The sequence below is a fragment of the Canis lupus genome, chromosome 2 (genome assembly GCF_048164855.1).
Source record: "Canis lupus baileyi chromosome 2, mCanLup2.hap1, whole genome shotgun sequence".
Lineage (NCBI taxonomy): Eukaryota > Metazoa > Chordata > Mammalia > Carnivora > Canidae > Canis > Canis lupus.
Window position 1 is genome coordinate 33,282,893 of NC_132839.1, and position 23,095 is coordinate 33,305,987.

The 23,095-nt window shown below is 42.7% G+C and overlaps 1 protein-coding gene across 4 annotated transcripts in view; it reads left to right on the forward strand.

Moving 5' to 3' along the window:
- Nucleotides 1–23,095, forward strand: part of CYFIP1 (cytoplasmic FMR1 interacting protein 1) — a 122,998-nt gene that overhangs the window by 91,702 nt on the left and 8,201 nt on the right. For all 4 annotated transcript variants that reach the window (XM_072795242.1, XM_072795238.1, XM_072795231.1 and 1 more), the window contains exons 24-28: nt 6,555–6,698; nt 11,225–11,315; nt 12,387–12,517; nt 19,121–19,193; nt 19,729–19,823. In XM_072795242.1, the coding sequence (XP_072651343.1) occupies nt 6,555–6,698; nt 11,225–11,315; nt 12,387–12,517; nt 19,121–19,193; nt 19,729–19,823 (534 nt within the window). The remainder of the gene's footprint in view (nt 1–6,554; nt 6,699–11,224; nt 11,316–12,386; nt 12,518–19,120; nt 19,194–19,728; nt 19,824–23,095) is intronic.

A 23,095-nucleotide genomic window follows, 5' to 3' on the forward strand; every position in this document is an offset into this window, starting at 1 on the left:
CTGAGAAGAAACCAACCGTACTGAGGGCCCTGAGGGCCAAGACTGTGTCACAAGATGGGGGTGGATGAGGGTGAATGGCAGGCAATTTAGGGCCAAGGTGGTTTGGGGTGGTGGTGGTCAGGAAGTGGACACAGAATGATGGCAGGTGGAAAGATGTTACTCTAGTCCCAGCAAGAGGTGGTGTCTTGGACCAAGTAGCGTTGACAGAGATGAAGAGAAGTAGATGGGTTCAATATCCAAAAGGATATTTTGGAAGTGGACTTCACTGGACTTGCTAATGCCCTGAAGATGGAGGATGAGAGGAAAAAAAGACCCAAAGATATTTCCTAAGTTTCTGGTAGTTGGTGAGTAGAGGTGTCAGTTTTTGAAGTCAAGGAGGGCTAGATTTAGGGAGGTTAAAGGGAAGAGGCCTTGATCCCTAGGGCCTGTGTCCTCTCCTCTTCTCAGGTCTGTCCATGCCACATGGCACAGACCTTGCTGTGAGTAGGGGAGGATGTTGCCCCACTGAGTGTCTCTTCTGGTCACAGCCAGGCTGGCTTCACAATTTACTCAACTGAGGCAAGGGTTGTGGGAGTTGTGAGAGGGTGCAAGGTATGGGTTGGAGTATCACGTTACCCCACTTGGTTAGGGTCAGGATTTTTGCTGCCGTTTTAAGCCTCGTGATGATGACAAGAAGTGAAGAATGCCAGGCGTCATTGTTCTGTCTACTGTGTTCTAGGATTGAGCATCATTTTAAAAAATACTAAGTAATGTGTTTTTCTATAGGTAACAAGTTACAGTCATTGTCTCAGGGCTCACTCAGCAACTGTTTCCTATGCATGAGCTGTGACCTGGGCTGTGCCTGGCTTCAATCAGGGAACATGGTTCTTGATGCAGGAGGATGTGAGTACAGGCCCTGCTCCAGAGAGGCCTGAAGTTGTTGGCTGGGTGTTGGGGTGCAGACAGGCACCAAGAGCCAAATACGCCTGGTCTGAACAATGGAGGGCACCCCAGCAGGTTTGGGAGCATGACCAGTGGGGCAGGGAAGGTGGAAAGGAGGCTAAAGCTGTTGAGACACAGGCAGGGACCCCTAGACCCCTGCCCTCTTCCCTCCTTCTGCTTGGCCAAAGATTTCTCACCTGCAGAGGAGTCCCCAGTGGTACCTGCTTCAGAGAAGGGAGGTGGGAGATGAAAACACCTGGCTCAGTGCTGCCACTGGGAAGTCCCTCAGGTCAGACAGGTGATGCTTGTGGTGGGACATGAGGCCCAGACAGTTAACAGACTCTGCCTCATACCCACCCCCAAGTGACACCCAGACTCTGTGGACCCCAAGAGAAGCTCTGTGAGCTGCTGGTTGAGTGGAACTAGCTTGCCTAATAGCAGGTTCCCTTTTAATCTCAGTGTAATCAAGGCCAGGACACAAGTCAGGAGTTAGGGGACCCCTGACCTACAACACGACACCTTTTAATGCCTCAACCCATTCTTTCCCAGTTCTTTTAAAATGTGAAACTTTCATTTCTGTCTTCTTTCCTCTCACTAATAGATGGCAGCTTGAACTTGACTGTGGTAGGACCATGCCCTTAGAAAATGGACACAAACTATAATTCTGGCTGGTGTATTAGTGCAGGCTGCCCATCTCCTCCACTCCTCTAAAAAGGCATGAGGTGGACAATTTCTTTTGGTGGGGTGCAGAGAGAGGGAATCTCAAGCAGACTCTGCTGAGCACGAAGCCTGATGCAAGGCTCGATCTCATGACCCAGAGATCATGACCTGACCTGAAATCAAGAGTTGGACACTTAACCAATGAGCCATCCAGGCACCCCAAGGTGGATAATTTTTTAAAGAATTAGAATGTAGAGGCACCTGGGTGGCTCAGTCGGCTCAGATCATGATCTCAGGGTCCTGGGATCGAGCCACATCATTGCGAATGGCAAGATTTCATTTCTCTTTTTATTTAAATTCTAGTTAGTTAACATGCAGTGTAATATTAGTTTCATGTGTACAATGTAGTGACTCAACACTTCCATTCAACCCCCAGTGCTCATCACAAGTGCACTCCTGAATCTCCATCACCTATTTAACCCATCCCCCCACCCACCTCCCCTCCAGTAACCGTAAGTTTGTTCTCTTGAGTGTTATGTGCATAACATAACACTCATGTTATGTGCATCTGTTTTGTTTCTTAAATTCCAGATGTGAGTGAAATCAAATGGTATTTATCTTTCTCTGATATTTTAGCATATTCTCTAGCTCCATCCAAGTCATTGCAAATGGCAAGATTTCATTCTTTTTTTATGGCTGGGTAATATCCATTGTATATATATGCCACTTCTTTACCTGTTCATCAGTCAGTGGACATTTGGGCTCTTTCCATAGTTTGGCTATTGTTGATCATGCTGCCATAAACATAGGGGTGAATGCATCCCTTCGACACAGAATTTTTGTATTGTTTGGGTATACCCGGTACTGCAATTGCTAGGTCCTAGGGTTTTTCTGTTTTTTACTTTTTGAGGAACCTCCACACTGTTTTCCAGAGAGGCTGCGTCAGTTTGCATTCCCACCGACAGTGTAAGAGGGTTGCCCCTTCTCCACATCCTCTCCAACATCTGTTGTTTCCTTTGTTGTTGATTTTAGTCATTCTGAGGGGTGTGAGGTGATACCTCATTGTGGTTTTGACTTGTATTTCCCTGATGATAAGTGATGTTGAGCATCTTTTCATGTGTCTGTTGGCCACCTGTATGTTTTCTATGGAAAAACTGTTCATGTCTTCTGTCCATTTTTTAAACTGGATTATTTGATTTTGGGGTGTCAAGTTTTATAAGTTCTTTATATATTTTGGATATCACCTGTTTATCAGATATGTCATTTGCAAATATCTTCTCCTATTCTGAAGGTTGCCTTTTAGTTTTGTTGTTTCCCTCACTGTGCAGAAGCTTTTTGTTTTGATGATGTCCCAATAGTTTATTTTTACTTTTGTTTTTCTTGCTTCGGGAGACGTATCTAGTAAGAAGTTGCTGCAGCTGAGGTTAGAGGTTTCTACCTGTGTTTTCCTCTGGGATTCTGATGGTTTCCTGTCTCACACTTAGGTTTTTCATCCATTTTGAATTTATCTCTGTGAATGGTTTAAGACAGTAGTCCAGTTTCATTCTTCTGCTTAATGGCTGTCCAATGTTCCCAACAACATTTGTTGAAGAGACTGGTTTTTTTTTTTTTTTTCCCCCAGTGGAAATTCTTTCCCATTTTGTCGAAACTGAGTTGACCATAGAGTTGAGAGTCCATTTCTGGGTTCTCTATTCTGCTCCACTCATGTGTGTCTTTTTTTGTGCCAGCACCATACTGTCTTGATGATCACAGCTTTGTAATAGAGCCTGAAGTCTGGAATTGTGATCCATCCAGCTTTGGTTTTCTTTTTCAAGATTGCTTTGACTATTTGGGGTTTTTTGTGATTCCATATGACCATGTGCATGACAAATATTTCTCTATCCCCTCATTTCAATCTGCAGGTGATTTTAGGTCTAAAATGAGTCTCTGAAGAAATGTGTGGGAAATATCAGAAAGGGAGACAGAACATAAAGACTCCTAACTCTGGGAAATGAACTAGGGGTGGTGGAAGGGGAGGAGGGCGGGGGGTGGGGGTGAATGGGTGACGGGCACTGAGGGGGGCACTTGACAGGATGAGCACTGGGTGTTATTCTGTATGTTGGTAAATTGAACACCAATAAAAAATAAATGTATTATAAAAAAAATAAAATAAAATGAGTCTCTGGTAAAAAAAAAAGAATAAAAAATTTAAAATAAATTAAAATTAGTCTCTTGTAGGTAGCATATAAATGAGTCTTGTGTTTTTTAATCCATTATGGTAGCATTTGTCTTTTGATTAGAACATTTAGTCCATTTATATTCAGAGTAATTATTGATAGACCTGGGATTACGACCTGAACCAAAGGCAGACGCTCAACTGCTGAGCCACTCAGAGGCTTCATGGCGTGCCATTTCTATGAAGAGATCTGCTGCTGACTTTATGGGTCTTCTGCTTTTAGGATTTTTTCTTTATCACTATATTTTGCGAATTTAACTACAATATGACTTGGTATTGGCCTGCTTTTATTGATTTTGATGCAGCTCCTCTGGTTTTTAAAGCCAAAATTTATGGGGATTAGTCCTTCCTGTGTGAGCTTCCTGGTGCAAGGGTCTATTTCTCTGCCCTCTTTACAACGTGCATCCCCCTCCTCTCATTGGCAGCTTCCCTCTGCCTTTCTGATCTTCCTAAGATTTCAGATGTCTTCTTCCCTATATTTCATTGTGGAGATTTTTCTGCCAGTCTTCAGATTGCTCTCCATCTTAATAACTTGGAGGTGGATGATATCTTGGAGGTAGGATGGGGGTGAGCTCAGGGTCCTCCTCTACCATCTTCCCAAGCTCCTGAGACTATTAGATTTCATTAATGTTTTTCATGGTTTTCTTTTGACACGCTAGAACATACATCCAGAAGGAGAGGAGCCCCCATGAATCACTATTTGTACATCCAATATAAACAAGTTTTCTGTGTGCTTAATTAAATGCCCCAGTGCGGGCAGCCCGGGTGGCTCAGTGGTTTAGCGCCACCTTCAGCCCAGGGCCTGGTCCTGGAGACCCGGGATCGAGTCCCATGGCAGGCTCCCTGCATGGAGCCTGCTTCTCCCTCTGCCTGTGTCTCTGCCTCTCTCTCTCTCTCTCTCTCTCTCTCTCATGAATAAATAAAATCTTTAAAAAAAAGTAAAAATAAAAAATAAATGCCCCAGTGGTAGAAGACAACCTTATAGGTAGGTAACATTCTAAGGGCTGAATTCCCAGGAATTGCAAGCAGGCCTCCTGAAGATACTCAAGAGCTGAGCATCCAGGCCTGCTGTGCTGATTCTTCACTTTTCTGATGATGTGGTTTTTAGTGTATGTAGAGTAAATATTTAAGACAGTGACAAAGGGGGCAAGGAGAAGATTCAGGGAACCTAAGTGGAGGTGAGGTTGATAACACTTCAAAGTGGTAAAATGTTGATAGTTGGATTGTTATAACTTACACAACATATAAGACCTAGAATAACCACTAAAAGATGTGTGAAGAGATTTTTTTTTTTTAAAGATTTTATTTATTTATTCATGAGAGATAGAGAGAGACACAGGCAGAGGGAGAAGTAGGATCCCTGCGGGGAGCCCAACGTGGGACTCAATCCCAGGACCCCGGGATCACAACCTGAGCCAAAGGCAGATGTTCAACCACTGAGCCACCTAGGTGCCCCTTTTTAGATATTCTTGAAACTTGATCAATCATAGTGGAATCTAGAAAATGTTTAAGTGACTCAGAAGAAGTCAGGAAGACTGAAACAGACCCTACTTAGATATCAATAATTAGATTATATATAAATCTGCTAAATGTAAGTGGTCTTTATACAGTTAAAATACTGAGGTTTGGCAGAGTGGATTTAAAAAACATGGTACAATAATAAAGGTACTTTATTGTGTCTCTCATGAATAAATAAATAAAATCTTTATAAAAAAAAGAAAATTAAAAGAGTTGAGATCATACAGAGTGTGTTTTCTGACCACACTGGACTCAAACTAGAAATCAGAAAGAGGAGAAGAAAATCTCCAGAGACTTGGAAATTAAAACATTCCTGTATGATCCATGGGTCAAGATGAAGTCTGAAGGGAAATTTTTTTTTAAAGACACCTAACTAAATGAAATGCAAATATATCAGAATTTATGGGATGCAGCTGACAAGTGCTGATAGGAAAACACACACTGAATGCTTGTTCGTAGTCTCCCTGCTGGGTGCATCCATGTTTTTAGACAAGATTGGAGGTCCCCTCCTGTAGGAGGCCACCCTCATTACATTGCCACCTACTCACCTGGTGGGGGCTGCTGTCCCCAGCTCCCTGTGTGTCCCTGAGAAGACAGTTCTTACTGCTCTGTCAGTGTCTGTCTTCAGATGTCTCCCCTAGGAGACTGGGAGCAGCTCTGAGGAGGCAGCAGTGAAGATGTGTTTATTTCTCATTCCAAGACCTCAGAATGGCTTCTGTAGAACTGGCAGTTTGATAAATCTTTGAAATTTGTCTTATTTTTTCTAACAAACTTTTTTTTTTACTTGGAATTTTTTATTATTATTATTATTTTAATTGGAGTTCAGTTTGCCAACATATAGTATAACACCCAGTGCTCATCCTATCAAGTGCCCCCCCCCAGTGCCCATCACCCAGTCACCCCATCCCCCCCCCCCCCCCCCCCCCCCGCCTACCTCCCTTTCCACTACCCCTTGTTTATTTCCCAGAGTTAGGAGTCCTTCATGGTTTGTCTCCCTCTCTAATTTTTCCCACTCATTTTCCCTCCTTTTCCCTATAATCCCTTTCACTAAACTTGCTTGTCATTTCTTTTTGTTGAAAACACAAATACTAGTAAAGGCAGTCTAACAAATTCTCTGGGATTCTCCACCTAAGGGCACATGCATATTTGGTGCATTGTATGCACCAAATCTTGTATGCATAGTAACCACGTTGAAAACTCTGAAGATTTCATTAGGCACTTAACATTCTTTATCCCCCAGGCTTTGAACTTGGCCTACTCTAGCATTTATGGCAGCTACCGGAACTTTGTTGGGCCTCCACACTTCCAGGTCATCTGTCGGCTGCTCGGCTACCAGGGCATTGCAGTGGTCATGGAGGAGCTGCTGAAGGTTGTGAAGAGCTTGGTATGTTTCCCTCAGTGTGCTTCCTTTACGTGGTCTAGGGTTCTCTACTCAATTCAAATGTGGGAGGGAAATAAAAATATTCAGGCACTCCACTGAGCAATTCTGGGATACGAACTGAGTGTTGTACAATTCACTCCATTCTAACACTATGTACCTGGAGATATCATCAGATCCCACAGTTTAAGGGCTCTGACCCACAAGGCTTCCCCACACCCACCCTCCCACTCAATATCAAGTGTAATTTGTCGCTTGTACCTCTGACCCACTGGCTATAAATCAGAGGTTTCTGCAGCCCCCCTCCTAGCAATCTGCTAGGGCAACTCACAAAATTCAGGGAACTACTCAATAGATTACCAGTTTATTACAAAGGATACAAATCAACAGCCAGATGAATCAATACATAGGTGTCGAGGTCCTGAAGAAAAGAGCTTCTGTTCTCGTGCTCTTTGGGGCATGAGACAGTGACCTATGGAACTGTCTGGTTCCCCAAACTCCACCCTATTAGGTTTTTAATACATAGGCAGGATTGATTAAATCATTGGTCTTTGGTGACTAAATGAACCTCAGCCCCTTCCCTATCCCCAGCAGTCTGGGGGTGGGACTGAAAGTCCCAAATCTAACCATGGGGTTGGTTCTCCTGGCCACCAGCCCCTGTTGGTGAGTGCTTTCCAAAAGTCACCTCATTAACAAGAGACACCTTTAAGGTCTCTTTGGATAATTTGAAAGGTTTTAGGAACAGGAATAAGACCAAATATATTGCACAGCCTTGAATTCACTGGCGTGGAAAAGCCTGGTCCCTGTTATTTTACCTATTCAGAGACAAGTACCAAAATACAGCTTGCTTTATAAGAAAATGTGGCCTTTATATGCAGACATAGTCTTCCCCACCTCCTTTTATAAAGGACCACTGCTATTGCTTGTTGCTCAAGAGAGACATGAAGCCATTTGGGAGAGACCATGTTTCAGCTGGCGAGCATCTGGGAGGGGACAGTTGTACAAACACTCCTGTTTCTGTTTGTGAAATAAGAGGTTTCTTAAAACACAGATCTCCAAGAAACACTTACAGTGGGGGAAACAGAGGTGAGTGTGTTGTCCATGAGGAGTTCTGAGCTGTCTCTGGCAGGGCTGCCGCAAGGGGCAGATGGGCTCCGCTGAGAGGCAGTGGTCCTACTGTTGTTCAGAGATTCCTGTTACCCAGGGATGGCTGGTCCCCCTGCAGGGCTGATGGTGTGTGCCCCTTTTCTGAGTACCAGGAGTTAAACTGTGAATAAAGGATTAAGACTTTACAATCTGTTTAACTTCAGATTGAGGTCAGAAGTTAATGTGCCGAAGTCTTTTAGTTAATTAAGTCCTTTTGGAAAAAGAAAGAGTGAGAAAATGCTATTTGTACACTATCATAGATTTAGTTTTCTGTGTTATTTCTGTTAACTAAGAAAACTTCATAAAATCTTAATCTTTAATCTGTTTCCATTATTTTCATCATTTTTTTAAAAAAGGTTTTATTTGAGAGCATGCATGAACAGGGGGAGGGACAGAGGGAGAGGGACAAGTAGACTCCGCACAGAACAGGGAGCCTGATGCGGGGCTCTATCCCAGGACCCCAAGATCATGACCTGAGCCAAAGGCAGACGCTTCACTGAGCCATGTAGGCGCCCCGATTTTAGTCATCTTTCTGTGACTGTGCCCATTTCTTTAGGATTCTTTATTGCCAAATATAGACTTTCAGGGCATTTCTATACTTGAAGCTGAATTTATGGCCACAATAATTAAAGTGGCAATCCATCAAGGAGATGGTATGATCATTAACAATGCAAAGCAAAAGCTGACAGAATTCTAAGAAGTTGACAAATTATACAACCTTTTTGGATCAAAAATCAATTAGGATATATAAAAGTTGGATCTTTTGACACAGCCATGACTGCATAACCCACTCAGTCTCTGCTAGGACCCCAGCTACAGCCTTTGCCCCAAAATACATAACTTGGAAGGTGTTCGGCACATGCCGAGCCCAGTGTTGGAGCCTCATCAAGTCCATATGAGGAATACAGAAACCACCCCATGCGGATGTTGTTTCCCAGAGCCTCTGTGTTGGCCAAAGTTGGATGCAACTAGAGCAGGTCCTCACCGTCCTGTCACACTTGAGATCACTTGCCTCCTCATTCTCAATGGGGAAGCACTGGGAGCCTTTCCCCTAAGATCAGGAACAAGACAGGGATGTCCACTCTGACTCTCACCACTGCTATTCAACATAGTACTGGAAGTCCTAGCCTCAGCAATCAGACAACAAAAAGACATTAAAGGCATTCAAACTGGCAAAGAAGAAGTCAAACTCTCCCTCTTCGCCAATGACATGATCCTCTACATAGAAAACCCAAAAGTCTCCACCCCAAGATTGCTGGAACTCATGCAACAATTCGGTAGCGTGGCAGGATACAAAATCAATGCCCAGAAATCAGTGGCATTTCTATACACTAACAATGAGACTGAAGAAAGAGAAATTAAGGAGTCAATCCCATTTACAATTGCACCCAAAAGCATAAGATACCTAGGAATAAACCTAACCAAAGAGGTAAAGGATCTATACCCTAAAAACTATAGAACACTTCTGAAAGAAATTGAAGAAGACACAAAGAGATGGAAAACTATTCCATGCTCATGGATTGGCAGAATTAATATTGTGAAAATGTCAATGTTACCCAGGGCAATTTACACGTTTAATGCAATCCCTATCAAAATGCCATGGACTTTCTTCAGAGAGTTAGAAGAAATCATTTTAAGATTTGTGTGGAATCAGAAAAGACCCCGAATAGCCAGGGGAATATTAAAAAAGAAAACCACAGCTGGGGGCATCACAATGCCAGATTTCAGGTTGTACTACAAAGCTGTGGTCATCAAGACAGTGTGGTACTGGCACAAAAACAGACACAGAGATCAATGGAACAGAATAGAGAACCCAGAAGTGGACCCTGAACTTTATGGGCAACTAATATTCGATAAAGGAGGAAAGACTATCCATTGGAAGAAAGACAGTCTCTTCAATAAATGGTGCTGGGAAAATTGGACATCCACATGCAGAAGAATGAAACTAGACCACTCTCCTACACCATACACAAAGATAAACTCAAAATGGATGAAAGATCTAAATGTGAGACAAGAGTCCATCAAAATCCTAGAGAAGAACACAGGCAACACCCTTTTTGAACTCGGCTACAGTAACTTCTTGCAAGATACATCCACAAAGGCAAAAGAAACAAAAGCAAAAATGAACTATTGGGACTTCATCAAGATAAGAAGCTTTTGCACAGCAAAGGATACAGTCAACAAAACTAAGACAACCTACAGAATGGGAGAAGATATTGCAAATGACATATCAGATAAAGGGCTAGTTCCCAAGATCTATAAAGAACTTATTAAACTCAACACCAAAGAAACAAACAATCCAATCATGAAATGGGCAAAAGACATGAAGAGAAATCTCACAGAGGAAGACATAGACATGGCCAACAAGCACATGAGAAAATGCTCTGCATCACTGGCCATCAGGGAAATACAAATCAAAACCACAATGAGATACCACCTCACACCAGTGAGAATGGGGAAAATTAACAAGGCAGGAAACAACAAATGTTGGAGAGGATGCGGAGAAAAGGGAACCCTCATACACTGTTGGTGGGAATGTGAACTGGTGCAGCCACTCTGGAAAACTGTGTGGAGGTTCCTCAAAGAGTTGAAAATTGACCTGCCCTATGACCCAGCAATTGCACTGCTGGGGATTTACCCCAAAGATACAGATGCAATGAAACGCCGGGACACCTGCACCCCGATGTTTATAGCAGCAATGTCCACAGTAGCCAAACTGTGGAAGGAGCCTCGGTGTCCATCGAAAGATGAATGGATAAAGAAGATGTGGTTTATGTATACAATGGAATATTACTCAGCCATTAGAAATGACAAATACCCACCATTTGCTTCAACGAGGATGGAACTGGAGGGTATTATGCTGAGTGAAGTAAGTCAGTCGGAGAAGGACAAACATTATATGTTCTCATTCATGTGGGGAATATAAATAATAGTGAAAGGGAATATAAGGGAAGGGAGAAGAAATGTGTGGGAAATATCAGAAAGGGAGACAGAACGTAAAGACTGCTAACTCTGGGAAACGAACTAGGGGTGGTAGAAGGGCGGAGGGCGGGGGGTGGGAGTGAATGGGTGATGGGCACTGGGGGTTATTCTGTATGTTGGTAAATTGAACACCAATAAAAAATAAATTAAAAAAAAAAGATCACTTGCCTCCTGAAAGGGGATTGTGTTTGAGAACGTAAATTTGGTTAGTCCTATAAAGTCACCCTACCCTGGTAGACATTTTATTTCTGTGGATCGGATTTCCTTTCCCTGTGGAAGTGATTCTCAGTCCTGCTCGTTGCCATGTATTTTACCTACAGACTCCTTTTTAGAAGCCCCATACACCACTCACAACCTCTGGGGTGGTGGCGGCCAGTGGTTAATGCAGCCTGTCTCTCCTGCAGCTACAAGGCACAATCCTGCAGTACGTGAAGACACTGATGGAGGTGATGCCTAAGATCTGCCGCCTGCCCCGGCATGAGTATGGCTCCCCTGGTGAGTGCGGCCCCTCCCTGGGGGTGAAGCATGGAGGAGACAGCATAAGTGTTCAAACTACAGTGCATCAAACAATTCAGACTTTACTGAAAAGGATAGGATCTGCTTTCCCTGTGTGGGAGGATGCAGGGCACCTAATCAGAGTCTGATTGTTTCCGGTAGAATGAACAAACCGCCTTTCAACTGGGAGCAAGTACGTGGGAAGTGTGCTGTTGGCAGGGAGGCAGTACCCATTAGTCACCGATGGGTGATGGGGCTCTGACATTGTGAGGCCCTGACTATTATTGTACAGCACTAGGACCTTGAAAATCACCAACTGGGGAGAGGCAGGGCACTGAGCTGCCAGGTCCAACTGCCCTGGGGATCCTTGCCAAATGGCAGTTGGGACCTGACATGTTGGGATGAGGAATTTAAAACCTGTTATATCTCTAACTTTGTTCTTCTTAGAGTTATTTTGGCTATTCTAGGTCTTCTGCATGACCAAATAAATTCTAGTGTCAGCTTGTGGATTTTTGGCTGGGTCAGCATTTGAATGTATAGATTAAATATTAACCTTCTTTCCAATTCTTAGGCCTGGTCTTTTGTGCCTTATCACAATGTGCAGGATCTCCAGGACAGTGATTAAAATGTGTTGTCTTGCTCTGGAGCTCAGGGAGAAAGTATGTAGGTTTTACCACTGAGAATGACATTAGCTGCAGGTTCTTTGTAGATGTGCAGATTAAGTATGTTCCCTTCTATACCTATGAAGGGATGCTTAATTTTCTCAAAACCATTTCTGTTTCTGCTGGAGATGATGGTGTGGTGTTTCTCCTTTATTCTTGCAATGTGACACCTCCTCAGAAGATACAGGGTTGAGAGAGAAGCTTTGGAGCTGAGGCCCAAGGCCCAGGTGATGCACAGACTACTGTTGCAAGAAAGAGGTTGGGTTTGGGGGACATGTGACCATCTCCGTAGCAGGCACAATGGCAGCATCAGAAGATGTTTCCTGGCCAGCATAAGTGCCCCGAGCCACAGACCCCAGGCTGTGCCCCCACCCTCCCCAGTCTCCCCATTCACTCTCTGTTACCATAGGTATCCTAGAGTTCTTCCACCACCAGCTGAAGGACATTGTTGAGTATGCGGAGCTGAAGACAGTGTGCTTCCAGAACCTGCGGGAAGTGGGCAATGCCGTCCTCTTCTGCTTGCTCATTGAGCAGAGCCTGGTGAGTGCCCAGCCATACAAGCCCCAGGCCATGGATTCCCCATAGGTGACAGGAAAAGGTATTTTTTAGAGGTCTGATTTAATGGGGGTAAAGGGAGTAGGTATTATAAAGCACCAGTGTGTGTGTGTGTGTGTGTGTGTGTGTGTGTGTGTGTGAGAGAGAGAGAGACTGCATACAATTTAATTTGAATTTGTCTCCTGTACCTGAAAAACAGAACAATGTAGTTCATCATTTAAGAATGTTTTACTATGTGAGTGCTGTGGAATGTTTTATTATGTTGTTTTTAGTATGTCTAAACAAACATGTGACATATATGTAAGGTATAAAGCTCTGCTGCCCGGGAGAGCTGTTTGCATGATGGAAAGTTCTGTATCTGAGACTTTTGAGCACTCACAGTGTAGCTCAGTGTAACTGAAAAACTGATTCTTAAAGTTTGTAGAATTTTAATTATGTTATGTTTAAAAATCTACAATGTCCCATGACTATTGGCAGTGGACAGCATAATAAAGCAGATGCCAGAAGCTTAGCAATACTGAGAAATTGCACCAGGGGACACCTGTTCTCTCCACTGATTAAGTCCTTGTGGTATCATTGAGCTGTTCCTCATTCCCCTCACAAAAACTGACTGGAATTGGAAAACCTAGTGACTGTAACAGAATCTCTTGTGGCCTTACTCAGGTTTTCTCTCTGTGACTAAAGAGGTGGGCAGCTTCATTTGTTGCTTGCTCTTCCTATTCTGTTAAATCCTCCACTGTGTCTTGTGCCCATTCTTCTACAGCTTATTTATGGAAGTTCTTTGTATATCCTTTGTGTGTTACACATATTACATAGACTTCTCCCTGTTTGTGGTTTGTCTTTTCACTCAGATAGTGGTGACTTTATATATGTATATATATATATACACACATATACAGTATAAACTGATATTATTATTTTTTTTTAATTTATGATAGTCACACAGAGAGAGAGAGAGAGAGAGAGGCAGAGACACAGGCAGAGGGAGAAGCAGGCTCCATGCACCGGGAGCCCGATGTGGGATTCGATCCTGGGTCTCCAGGATCGCGCCCTGGGCCAAAGGCAGGCGCCAAACCGCTGCGCCACCCAGGGATCCTAGAAACTGATATTCTTGAGTGTAGTCTCTTTTTTTGGTATAGACAGCACTTTTTGTATGTTTTTAAAGAAGTTCCTTTCTACCTAAGACTTATAAAGATTTATATTTTCATCTGAAGGTTTTAAGTGTTGCTTTTTACATTTAAGTTCATAATTCTTCTGGAATTTTTTTTTTTTTTTTTTTTTGTCTGTGATGTGGGAGTAGATGTTTCTTTTTTTCTCCACGGGGTTAATCAGTTGTCCCTCCTCCAGTGGCTGAAGGACCCCTCCTTTCCTTGATAATCTGTAGTGTCACCCTGTTATCTGCCAGCTTTCTGTGGATTCACTGGTCAATATCCAGGCTTTCTGCCATGACCCATTGGTCATATGTCTATCTATGGCATAACTACACATTGTCTTATTCATTATACCTCTAACTTAAATCTTGCTACCTTGCAGGACATGTTCCCTTACCATATTCTTCTTCGAGGGTATGTTGCCTCTTCATATATCTTTGCTCTGCTCTGAAAATATCAGCTTGCCAAATATATTGAAAAAGCTTACTGACATTTCAGTGTTAATTGGTTGCAGCTCTAGGCGTATTTGGGGAGATCTTTTGCTATGTTGTTTCTTAAAGCAGTCTCTTGTCTTCAGGACCCTGGGAGCTTGGCAGGGGCAGGATCATGTCTTGCAGTGACTGGGACCATGGTACTCATATGCACTTCAGGACATAGCATTCAGACTGCCATGCCTCTAGGGGCTGAGCCACTGGATCGACCTCCTTCACCCAATTAAAAAAAAAAAAAAAATATATATATATATATAGTCGTCAGGTAGTCCAAGGTTGGATGTGGATACATCTGGGAGCTGATGGCCTCCTATCAGGACGTGCATCTTCTGACTTTCCCCTCTGTTGCTGTGTTCCTGAATAGACTCTTTCCATGTGGTGACAAAAAAAGGAACCATAGGCCATCTGAAAGTCAGCATGGACTCTGAGTGCCACCCTTTCACACAGCAGGAGTGACAGCATGAGGTGGAGGACCCACCAGAGTCACCAAGTTGGCTGGGCAGTTCTGCAAAGAGCAGGCAGGCTGGCCTTGGAGGCAGCAAGCAGCTGACATCCAGGGCAGCCTTGCTCTAAGAACATGTTAGGGAAAACTGAATCTTCTACGGGAATATCTGTGAATTTTTTTTTAAAGATTTATTTATTTTAGAGAGAGGGAGTACGTGCGATTAGAGAGAGGAGCAGAGAGAGAGAGAAGCAGACTCCCTGCTGAGTGGAGCCTGACACAGGGCTCAATCCCATGACCCTGAGATCATGATCTAAGTCAAAATCAAGAGTTAGGAAAAAAAAAAAAAATCAAGAGTTAGATGCTTAACCAACTGAACCACCCATGCACCCCAATATTTGTGAATTTTTAACAACCAAATAAGTTAGGAAGAATTACTTAATTTGTTTTTTTAGGATTTTATTTATTTAGAGACCAATAGAGCACAAGTGGGGTGGAGGGAGGAACAGAGGGAGAGGGAGAGGGAGAGGGAGAAGCAGACTCCCCGCTGAGCAGGGAGCCCGACATGGGGCTGGATCCCCAGACCCCAGGATTATGACCTGAGCTGAAGGCAGACACTTAACTGACTAAGCCACCCAGGTGCCCTAGAAAGAATGACTTAAAATCATAATCTCTTACCATGAAGTTTAAATATTTAATATAGGAAGATTCCCTTCATGTGTGATTTTGCCTGAACACCAACATAAAGTGCATTCTTGTCCACATTTGTCTAAGTCTGAAGGTGCCATTAATCTCTGGCTTTGGGCTATGGCAGGGAGCCCCAAGTTTTACTGAGGGAAGACTGCCTTAATGGAATTGACTTAGTGGCAGGGAACCATTAGGCTGGTTTTTCCTCTGGGCTACCTGTGCTTAAAGGAAATAAGATAAACTATCAAAAGCTTTTCTTCCTTACAAAAAAGAAGATATCAAAGAGGCCTTGTGTAGACATAAAGAATTATAGAACCATAGGGGTTTGATACTGGTAGGGCAGAACTCATCTCTTGTCAGTTCAAAGGAACAGACTAAATCCACCATCAGGGCAACAATTGGACACGCATTGACTTTTGGATGGAGTGTGATGCTGTATTAGAAACTTAGGAAAAGAGGGATCCCTGGGTGTTTCAGTGGTTGAGCAGCTGCCTTCGGCCCAGGGCATGATCCCGGAGTTCCAGGATCGAGTCCCACATCGGGCTCCCTACATGGAGCCTGCTTCTCCCTCTGCCTCTGTCTGCCTCTCTCTCTCTATCACTCATGAATAAATAAATAAAATATTTAAAAGAAAAGAAAGAAAGAAACTTAGGAAAAGAGAAATCTGAAACCAAGGTGATCTTTGCTGCCTGGATTTTTTAAATTATGCCTGTTGTGCATATCTCTCATGACAAGGAAATCCCTTGTTACAGTTGTTCAGCACTCTTAAACCTCACTACAATCCATTGGGGATTGGTGCCTCAATAGTGGAGGGATCCTGTAGGCCTCAGGGGCCTGGTGAGTGCTGGGTCTCTAGTGCCCAGTTGACACAGATCCCCCTTGTCTCCTCCCGTCTGAGATCAGGCTTGTGTCTTAAGTATATACTCTTGTGCTTAGCTCCTGCAAGCACAGTACTGGGCACCCAGGAAAAAATGTTATAAATAGTTGTCAGTTGATTTGAAAACAGACTTTGGCTTATGAGCATATGAATATTTCTGAAACAATGAAAAAAAAGATCATCTACATCTTAGTCGAATACAACAGATGCAGGGACCCCTTGCCTGGGACATACTGAGCACCATGCATGGCTGTCTTGTGGATACAGTGGCTCTGCCCTGCAGGGATGTGTGTCATCGCCCCTCCTCACTCCTTCTGCTCATTATCACCCCTTTGCTTCTCCCTTCTCTGGATTCCCTTGTTAGTGCACTTATGCAAGTGTTGAAAAGCCACACTTTCTGTGTTGGGCAGGTCTACTCCCAGGTCTGGCCTGAGATTGGAAGTTGGTGGTGTTGCTTTTGTCCTTCTGGAAGTTGGAGGTGGTATTTCCCATAGTTTCACCAAGTGAAATTCTCCAAGGTGGAAGATGGCATGGCTGTTCTACTCTGTCTCAGATGGTTATGCCCAAATCCCATCAAACTCAGGGACAGGTTTGAAGACTCCAGACACTGATCTCTTCTTGATGCTTATTTTGGTCTCTCTGATGAAAGTGGTAAAAAATACATTTTAATATTTGAGTAGGTTCCCACTATTATATTTACACAGACACACACACATACACACACACACTCTGAAATACTACTCAGCCATCAAAAACCATGAAATCTTGCCATTTGCAACAACATGGATGGAACTGAGGGTATTAATGCTAAGCCATGTCAGTCAGAGAGAAATAAATATCAGATGGTTTCACTCGTGGAATTTAAGAAAAAACAGATGAACAGAGGGGAAGGGAGGAAAAATGAACAGAAAAGGAGACAAACCATAAGACACTTAACTTTAGGAAACAAATAGGGTTGCTGGAGGGGAAGTGGGTGGGGAAATAATGGGGTAACTGGGTGATGGGGATTAAGGAGGGCACTTGATGTAATGAGTACTGAGTGTTACATGCAAATAATGAATCACTACATTCTACTCCTGAAACTAATAATACACTATATGTTAAGTAAATTGGATTTAAATTAAAAATTTTTTAAACCCCAAAGAACCTAGCCTGAAAAGTTTGATTATGTAGTTTGGGGCGGGGGCGGGGGGGTTGTTATTTGTTTTTAGTTTATGCATGTGTGTATTTAATAAACTTTTAATTTTAGAATAATGTTAATTGCTTATTTGCTTTAAATGCTGGATTTATAGCTATCCTCAATTTTTCTAGTTTGGTTTGGGAGCAAAAATTTGAGCGCATTGATAATAGCACCTGGAAGCAGCACAACTGGATGAGCCACCCCTCTTGAGTGGTTTTGCTGGCCTGCAGGCTCCTTTACTGCTTGCAGAGCTCTGTTTCTGTGTGACTCTGCCCTTAGCATTCCTACGTGGCAGCAGTCATCCCTTAACCAAGTCTACCATCTGCCATCCATTGGCACTTTCTTGCAGTCAGCCACCTTCCAGCTGCCCCCCTACACTCTGTTGGTTCAGGCCGGCCGTTTACTACTCTCCATGTTACTTTTTTCACTCAACAGTAAGTAGGTCTGGAGATCATTCTACATTAGGAAATGGTGACATTTCTTATCCTTTTTGTAGCTGCAATAGTATTCCATTGACATCGCCCTCTTTTATGTGTTTACGTAGCACAGGATCATCTGATCCTGTCCCTTTTTTAATCTTGTTTCTCTCTCCTCCCCCAACATTCACCTTGAATAGAAAGCCGAGGGGAACAGGTCCTGGGTACACTAGCCCAGAGGAGGTTTCATATATTCATATACATATATTCTGCATGAGGAGCTCATGCTTTGCTGCTGGCCTCAGAAATGGAAGACAGGGTATGGAGGGGTCAGTCTGCTTCTGGAATGTCCTAGTAGAACAGATGCACTAGATTTATGTTAGTTGATAATAGGACACTCGATAAGTACAAAGTGTCTTCTCTTTCTCTTGGTCTTAGCTTAACAGTCAGTGCCACCATCTGGGGAGATTCTCAGAAGGGAAAATATCACCAATTGATCTATATCTTAACTTTCTGAAACAGTTTCTTTTGGTAATTTGTATTATTACTGTGGAATTACAAGATTTCGAGATGGGCATAGTGTAGGAGGCCTGAGAGAGAGCTTATTCACATCTTCTGGTGAGCACACCAATCTTTAGGGCCCTTCTCTATTGTTTCAGAGCCCTTAGAATCTGGAAAAATGCCTTGTTCTTTGGGTTTATGGTAAGTTTTTAGGAGTTCTGCAACCCCTTGATATTGGAGGGTAAACTTTCCCTCTATACTGCAATATTCTGGAGAATGGATCTTCTGTAGGGTTTTTATTACCTCTTTATTTTTTTTTTTGTTTTTTAAGATTTTATTTATTTACTAATGAGAGATACAGAGAGAGAGAGAGAGAGAGAGAGAGAGAGAGAGGCAGAGACACAGGCAGAGGGAGAAGCAGGCTCCATGCAGAGAGCCCGATGCGGGACTCAGTCCCAGGTCTCGAGGATCAGGACCTGGGCTGAAGGCGGCGCTAAACTGCTGAGCCACCGGGGCTGCCCCTATTACCTCTTTAGAGGTGTTATGATCCAAAAGCAATATTCAGTGCTGGTTTTTACTCATGTCTGGATTTAAATTAATTAAAAGTAAATACAATTTAAAGATCAGTTCTTCAGGTGTACTACCCACATGTGGCTGGTAACTATATCAGTGTGTAGCACAAACAGAGAATATTTCCATCATCCCAGACAGTTCTGCACAGTGCTGCTTAGAATATTTATTTTACATTAAATGGCAAAGATCTTGTTTTTAGCACCATACTTATCTGTTTGTCTTTGTGATGAGGTAAACTTCCAAATGCAACCTTCTTTTCTTTTGCTCTAGTCTTTAGAAGAAGTGTGTGACCTGTTGCATGCAGCTCCATTTCAGAACATCTTGCCGAGAGTCCATGTAAAAGGTGAGTCTCTGACCGGGGAGTTTAGACTGCCCTTTGCAGTGGTGACACTTTGTCCTTCTGACCAGAGAATTTAGTGCCAGTTTTGTTTGAGTTTGGTGCCTGTTCATTCATAACTGGAGGTAATTGGTAATGTAACATGGTTAAATTAATATTGAATAATTGAAATAGTAAAGGCTGAAATGATATGTCTTGGATGTGCTTCAAAATAGCTCTCATGCTGTCCCATAAATACTCAACATCTATGAAACACGAGTGTCATGAATTGATACTCGTGCAGCAAATGGGTACAGAGGGTTTTGTACTCTTCTCTGATTTTGATTACATTTGGTATTTTCATGTTTTAAAAAAAGAATATTGAACAGAAAATCAGTTCTGTCATTTTGAATTAAAATATCAAGCCAGTTCTGTAGTGTTCAGAGAGAATCTGTATAATGTTCATCTAAGAAATCTTTCATTTGTTTCTTTGACAAAATGAAACTTTGGCAGTTGTTTTTTTTACAGAGGAACAGAAATTAAAATATTTTTTCCACTGCAGAGGGAGAGAGACTTGATGCCAAAATGAAAAGACTAGAATCAAAGTACGCCCCGCTTCATCTTGTCCCTCTGATTGAAAGACTGGGGACCCCTCAGGTAATGGATACTCTGGCAGCTGTCACTGTTGCAAGCTTGGTATCCACATCAGGCCACTGGTGGGCTGGAGCTTCAGCATACAGGCTCTGGGTGATCCACCCTGGAAAGCATCATGAAGTCAGATGGGCCTTTAGGCCTTGGTGTCTCTAGTGGGGTTCTTAATAGGACTTTGTCACAGGGTGGTTGGGAAGTTTGAGCTAACATGTGCAAAGGGCTTCAGACATCACCAGCACATAAAATGTACACAGTAAATGTTACTTGTTTTTTCTATCTCTTCATGAAGAGGACTTTTTTCATAAGTTTTTAATAACAGAAGAAAGTGGGAGTCTCATATAGGAGGCAAGGTGTCGGGGTAGAGCTCCATGATTTCATATCAACTTAAGCTAGATCAGGGTTTCTCAGTTGCAGCACTATCCCCAGTTTGGACCAGATAATTATTTGTTGTGATGAATTGTCCTATGAACTGTAGGATATTTAGCAGTATCTCTGGTACAACAGCCTCATGGAGGTATAGCATAGAAGCAGCAGTTTGAAAAACACCTGGGTCAACTGAAATAGTCATTTGCTCATCTTTGAGTGTGTCCTGGAGGGACAGAGATCCTTGGGAGACTTCTCCCAGAACAAAGGAGCCATCAGGCACCATTTCCAACCCCTGCCCCCCAGCATGAACACATGGTCACCTGCAGTAAACAGTACCCTGCTGACACTGACTACCTGACTTGCTAACACTGTTGCCCTGCTCCCGTGTGCTGTGCTGCAGTGGATCTGCACTCTCCAGACAGGTTTGCCTCAATCCTGGCAGAGCAGGAACCCTCTTGCAGAGGACTGGTGCTGTGCAAACCTTGCTAACACCGTCATACATGGCTCCCACTTCTCACCATTGTAGCTCTGTCTCCCAGTGCACTCTTGGCCAGAGCCCATCTAGAGTGGTGCTACAGGCCTGGCAGTGTGAGAGCACCGCAACAGGGACCAGCACCACTTTAAAGTGACTCTTACCCTGGAGAGAGGGAAAGAAAACCACACACACCAGTCAGAGGGCCCAGTAATGGGCTGAGGGCAGACAGCTGGGCTGGCTGCAAGCCTTGCCCACGAGTGAAAGCTCAGGGAACAGCACAGGGAAAGCACAGTGTAGTTTGGTGCTACCACATCTCTGGCAAATACCTAGTCCAACTTAGCTCAAGCTGTAAGTGGCACGAGATTGGCCTACTAACACCACAGGGACCAAGCGCTGGCCACAGCAGGCAAAGAGAGCCACTGCAGACAGCTAGACTAAGGAAAAAGCATCCTAGCCACAATAGCACGGCATGCATAACACATATAGGAGACACCCCTGAAGTGCTAGGTTCTGGTGAACAGGGGACACTGCATGGTGGTGACCTCTTCTTCATAAGGCCACTACTGTCAAGAGCAGGAGACATAGCTGATTTTCCCAACACATAGAAACAGAGAGTTAAAGAAAATGAGGAGAGAGAGGAATGTGTCCCAAATGAAAGACCAGGACAAAAATCATAAGAGACTTAAGCAATTGGAGATCAGTAATATGCCTGATAGAGAATTTAGAGTAATTATCATAAAGATACTCATTGGGCTTGAAAAAAAAAGTAGAAGACAAGAGTGAGACCCTTTACAACAATAACAACAACAAGGAACCAATCAGAGATGAAGTACACAATAAATGAAATTAAAGTACACTAGATGGGCAGCCTGGGTGGCTTAGCGGTTTAGCGCCACCTTCAGCCCAGGATGTCGGGCTCCCTGCATGGAGCCTGCTTCTCCTGCCTGTGTCTCTGCCTCTTTCTCTCTCTGTGTCTCTCATGAATATAAATAAAATCTTTAAAAAAAATAAAATGCACTAGATGAAATAAATAGTAGGCTAGAGGAAGCAGAAGAATGAATCAGTGACCTGGAGGACAAAGTATTAGAAAGTAGTCAAGCTAAGCAGGTAAGAGGGAAAAGGTTATGCAAAATGAGAATAGACATAGGGAACTCAGCAACATGATCAAGTATAACATTCACATTATAGGGATCCCCGAAGAAGGGAGAGAAAAGGGGGCAGAAAATTTATTTGAAGAAATAATAGATGAACACTTCACAAATCTGGGGAAACAAAAGTCCAGATCCAGGAGGCACAGAGAGCCACCAACACAATCAAGCCAAAGAGGTCCACACCAAGACACATACTACTTAAAATAGCAAAAAGTAGTGACAGAGAATTTTAAAATCAGAAAGAGAAAACCATTATATGCAGGGAAACCTGATAAAACTATCAGTAGATTCTTCAGCAGAAAGTTTGCAGACCAAAAAGGAGTGGCATGATATACCTATTCAACATACTGAAAGGAAAAAATCAGCCAAGAATACCCTGTCCAGTAAGGCTATCATTCAAAATAGGAGAGATAAAAAGTTTCTCATACAAACACAAATTAAAGGAATTCATGACTACACCAGCCCTACAAGAAATGTTGAAGGGGACTCTTTGAGTGGAAAGGAAAAACTGTAAGTAAGAGTAAGAAAAATAGGAAGTGCAAAAGCAGTAAAAATAAACATATCTGTAAAAGTCAAGGGATTTACAAAATGGTGTAAAGTATGACACCATATACCTAAAATGTGGGGGAAGACAAGTAAAAAATGGGTTCAGACTTAAGAAACCATCAACTTAATATATACTGGTTTGTGCAGAAGATGTTATATACAAACCTAATGGTAACCACAAATCAAAAACCAGTAACAGGCAAAAAATAAAGAGAAATTAATCAAAGTATATCACTAAAGCAAGCTGGCAAACTGAGAGAAGAGAGCAAGAGAAGAAAGGAAAAGAGATAAACTACAAAAATAAGTACAAAACAACTAACAAATTGGCAATAAATATGTATCTATCAATAATTTGAATGTAAATGGAGAAACTCTCCAGCAGAAGACATGGATTGACAGAATGGATGAAAAAAACAAGACCTATCTATATGCTGCTACAAGAGACTCATTTCAGACCTAAAGACACCTGCAGATTGAAAGTGAGGGGATGGAGAAACATTATGCAAATGAATGTAAAGGTAAAGGTAGGGTAGCAATATTTATATTGGACAAAACAGACTTTACATTGGACAAAACAAAGACTATAACAACATATAACAACATACAAAGAAGGACACTATATAATCACAAAGAAAACAATCAGAAGATAAAACAATTGAAAATGATTATGTACCCAACATGAAAGTACCTAAATATATAAAGCAGTTAATAACAAATGTAAAGTGAGAAAGCAGCAGTAA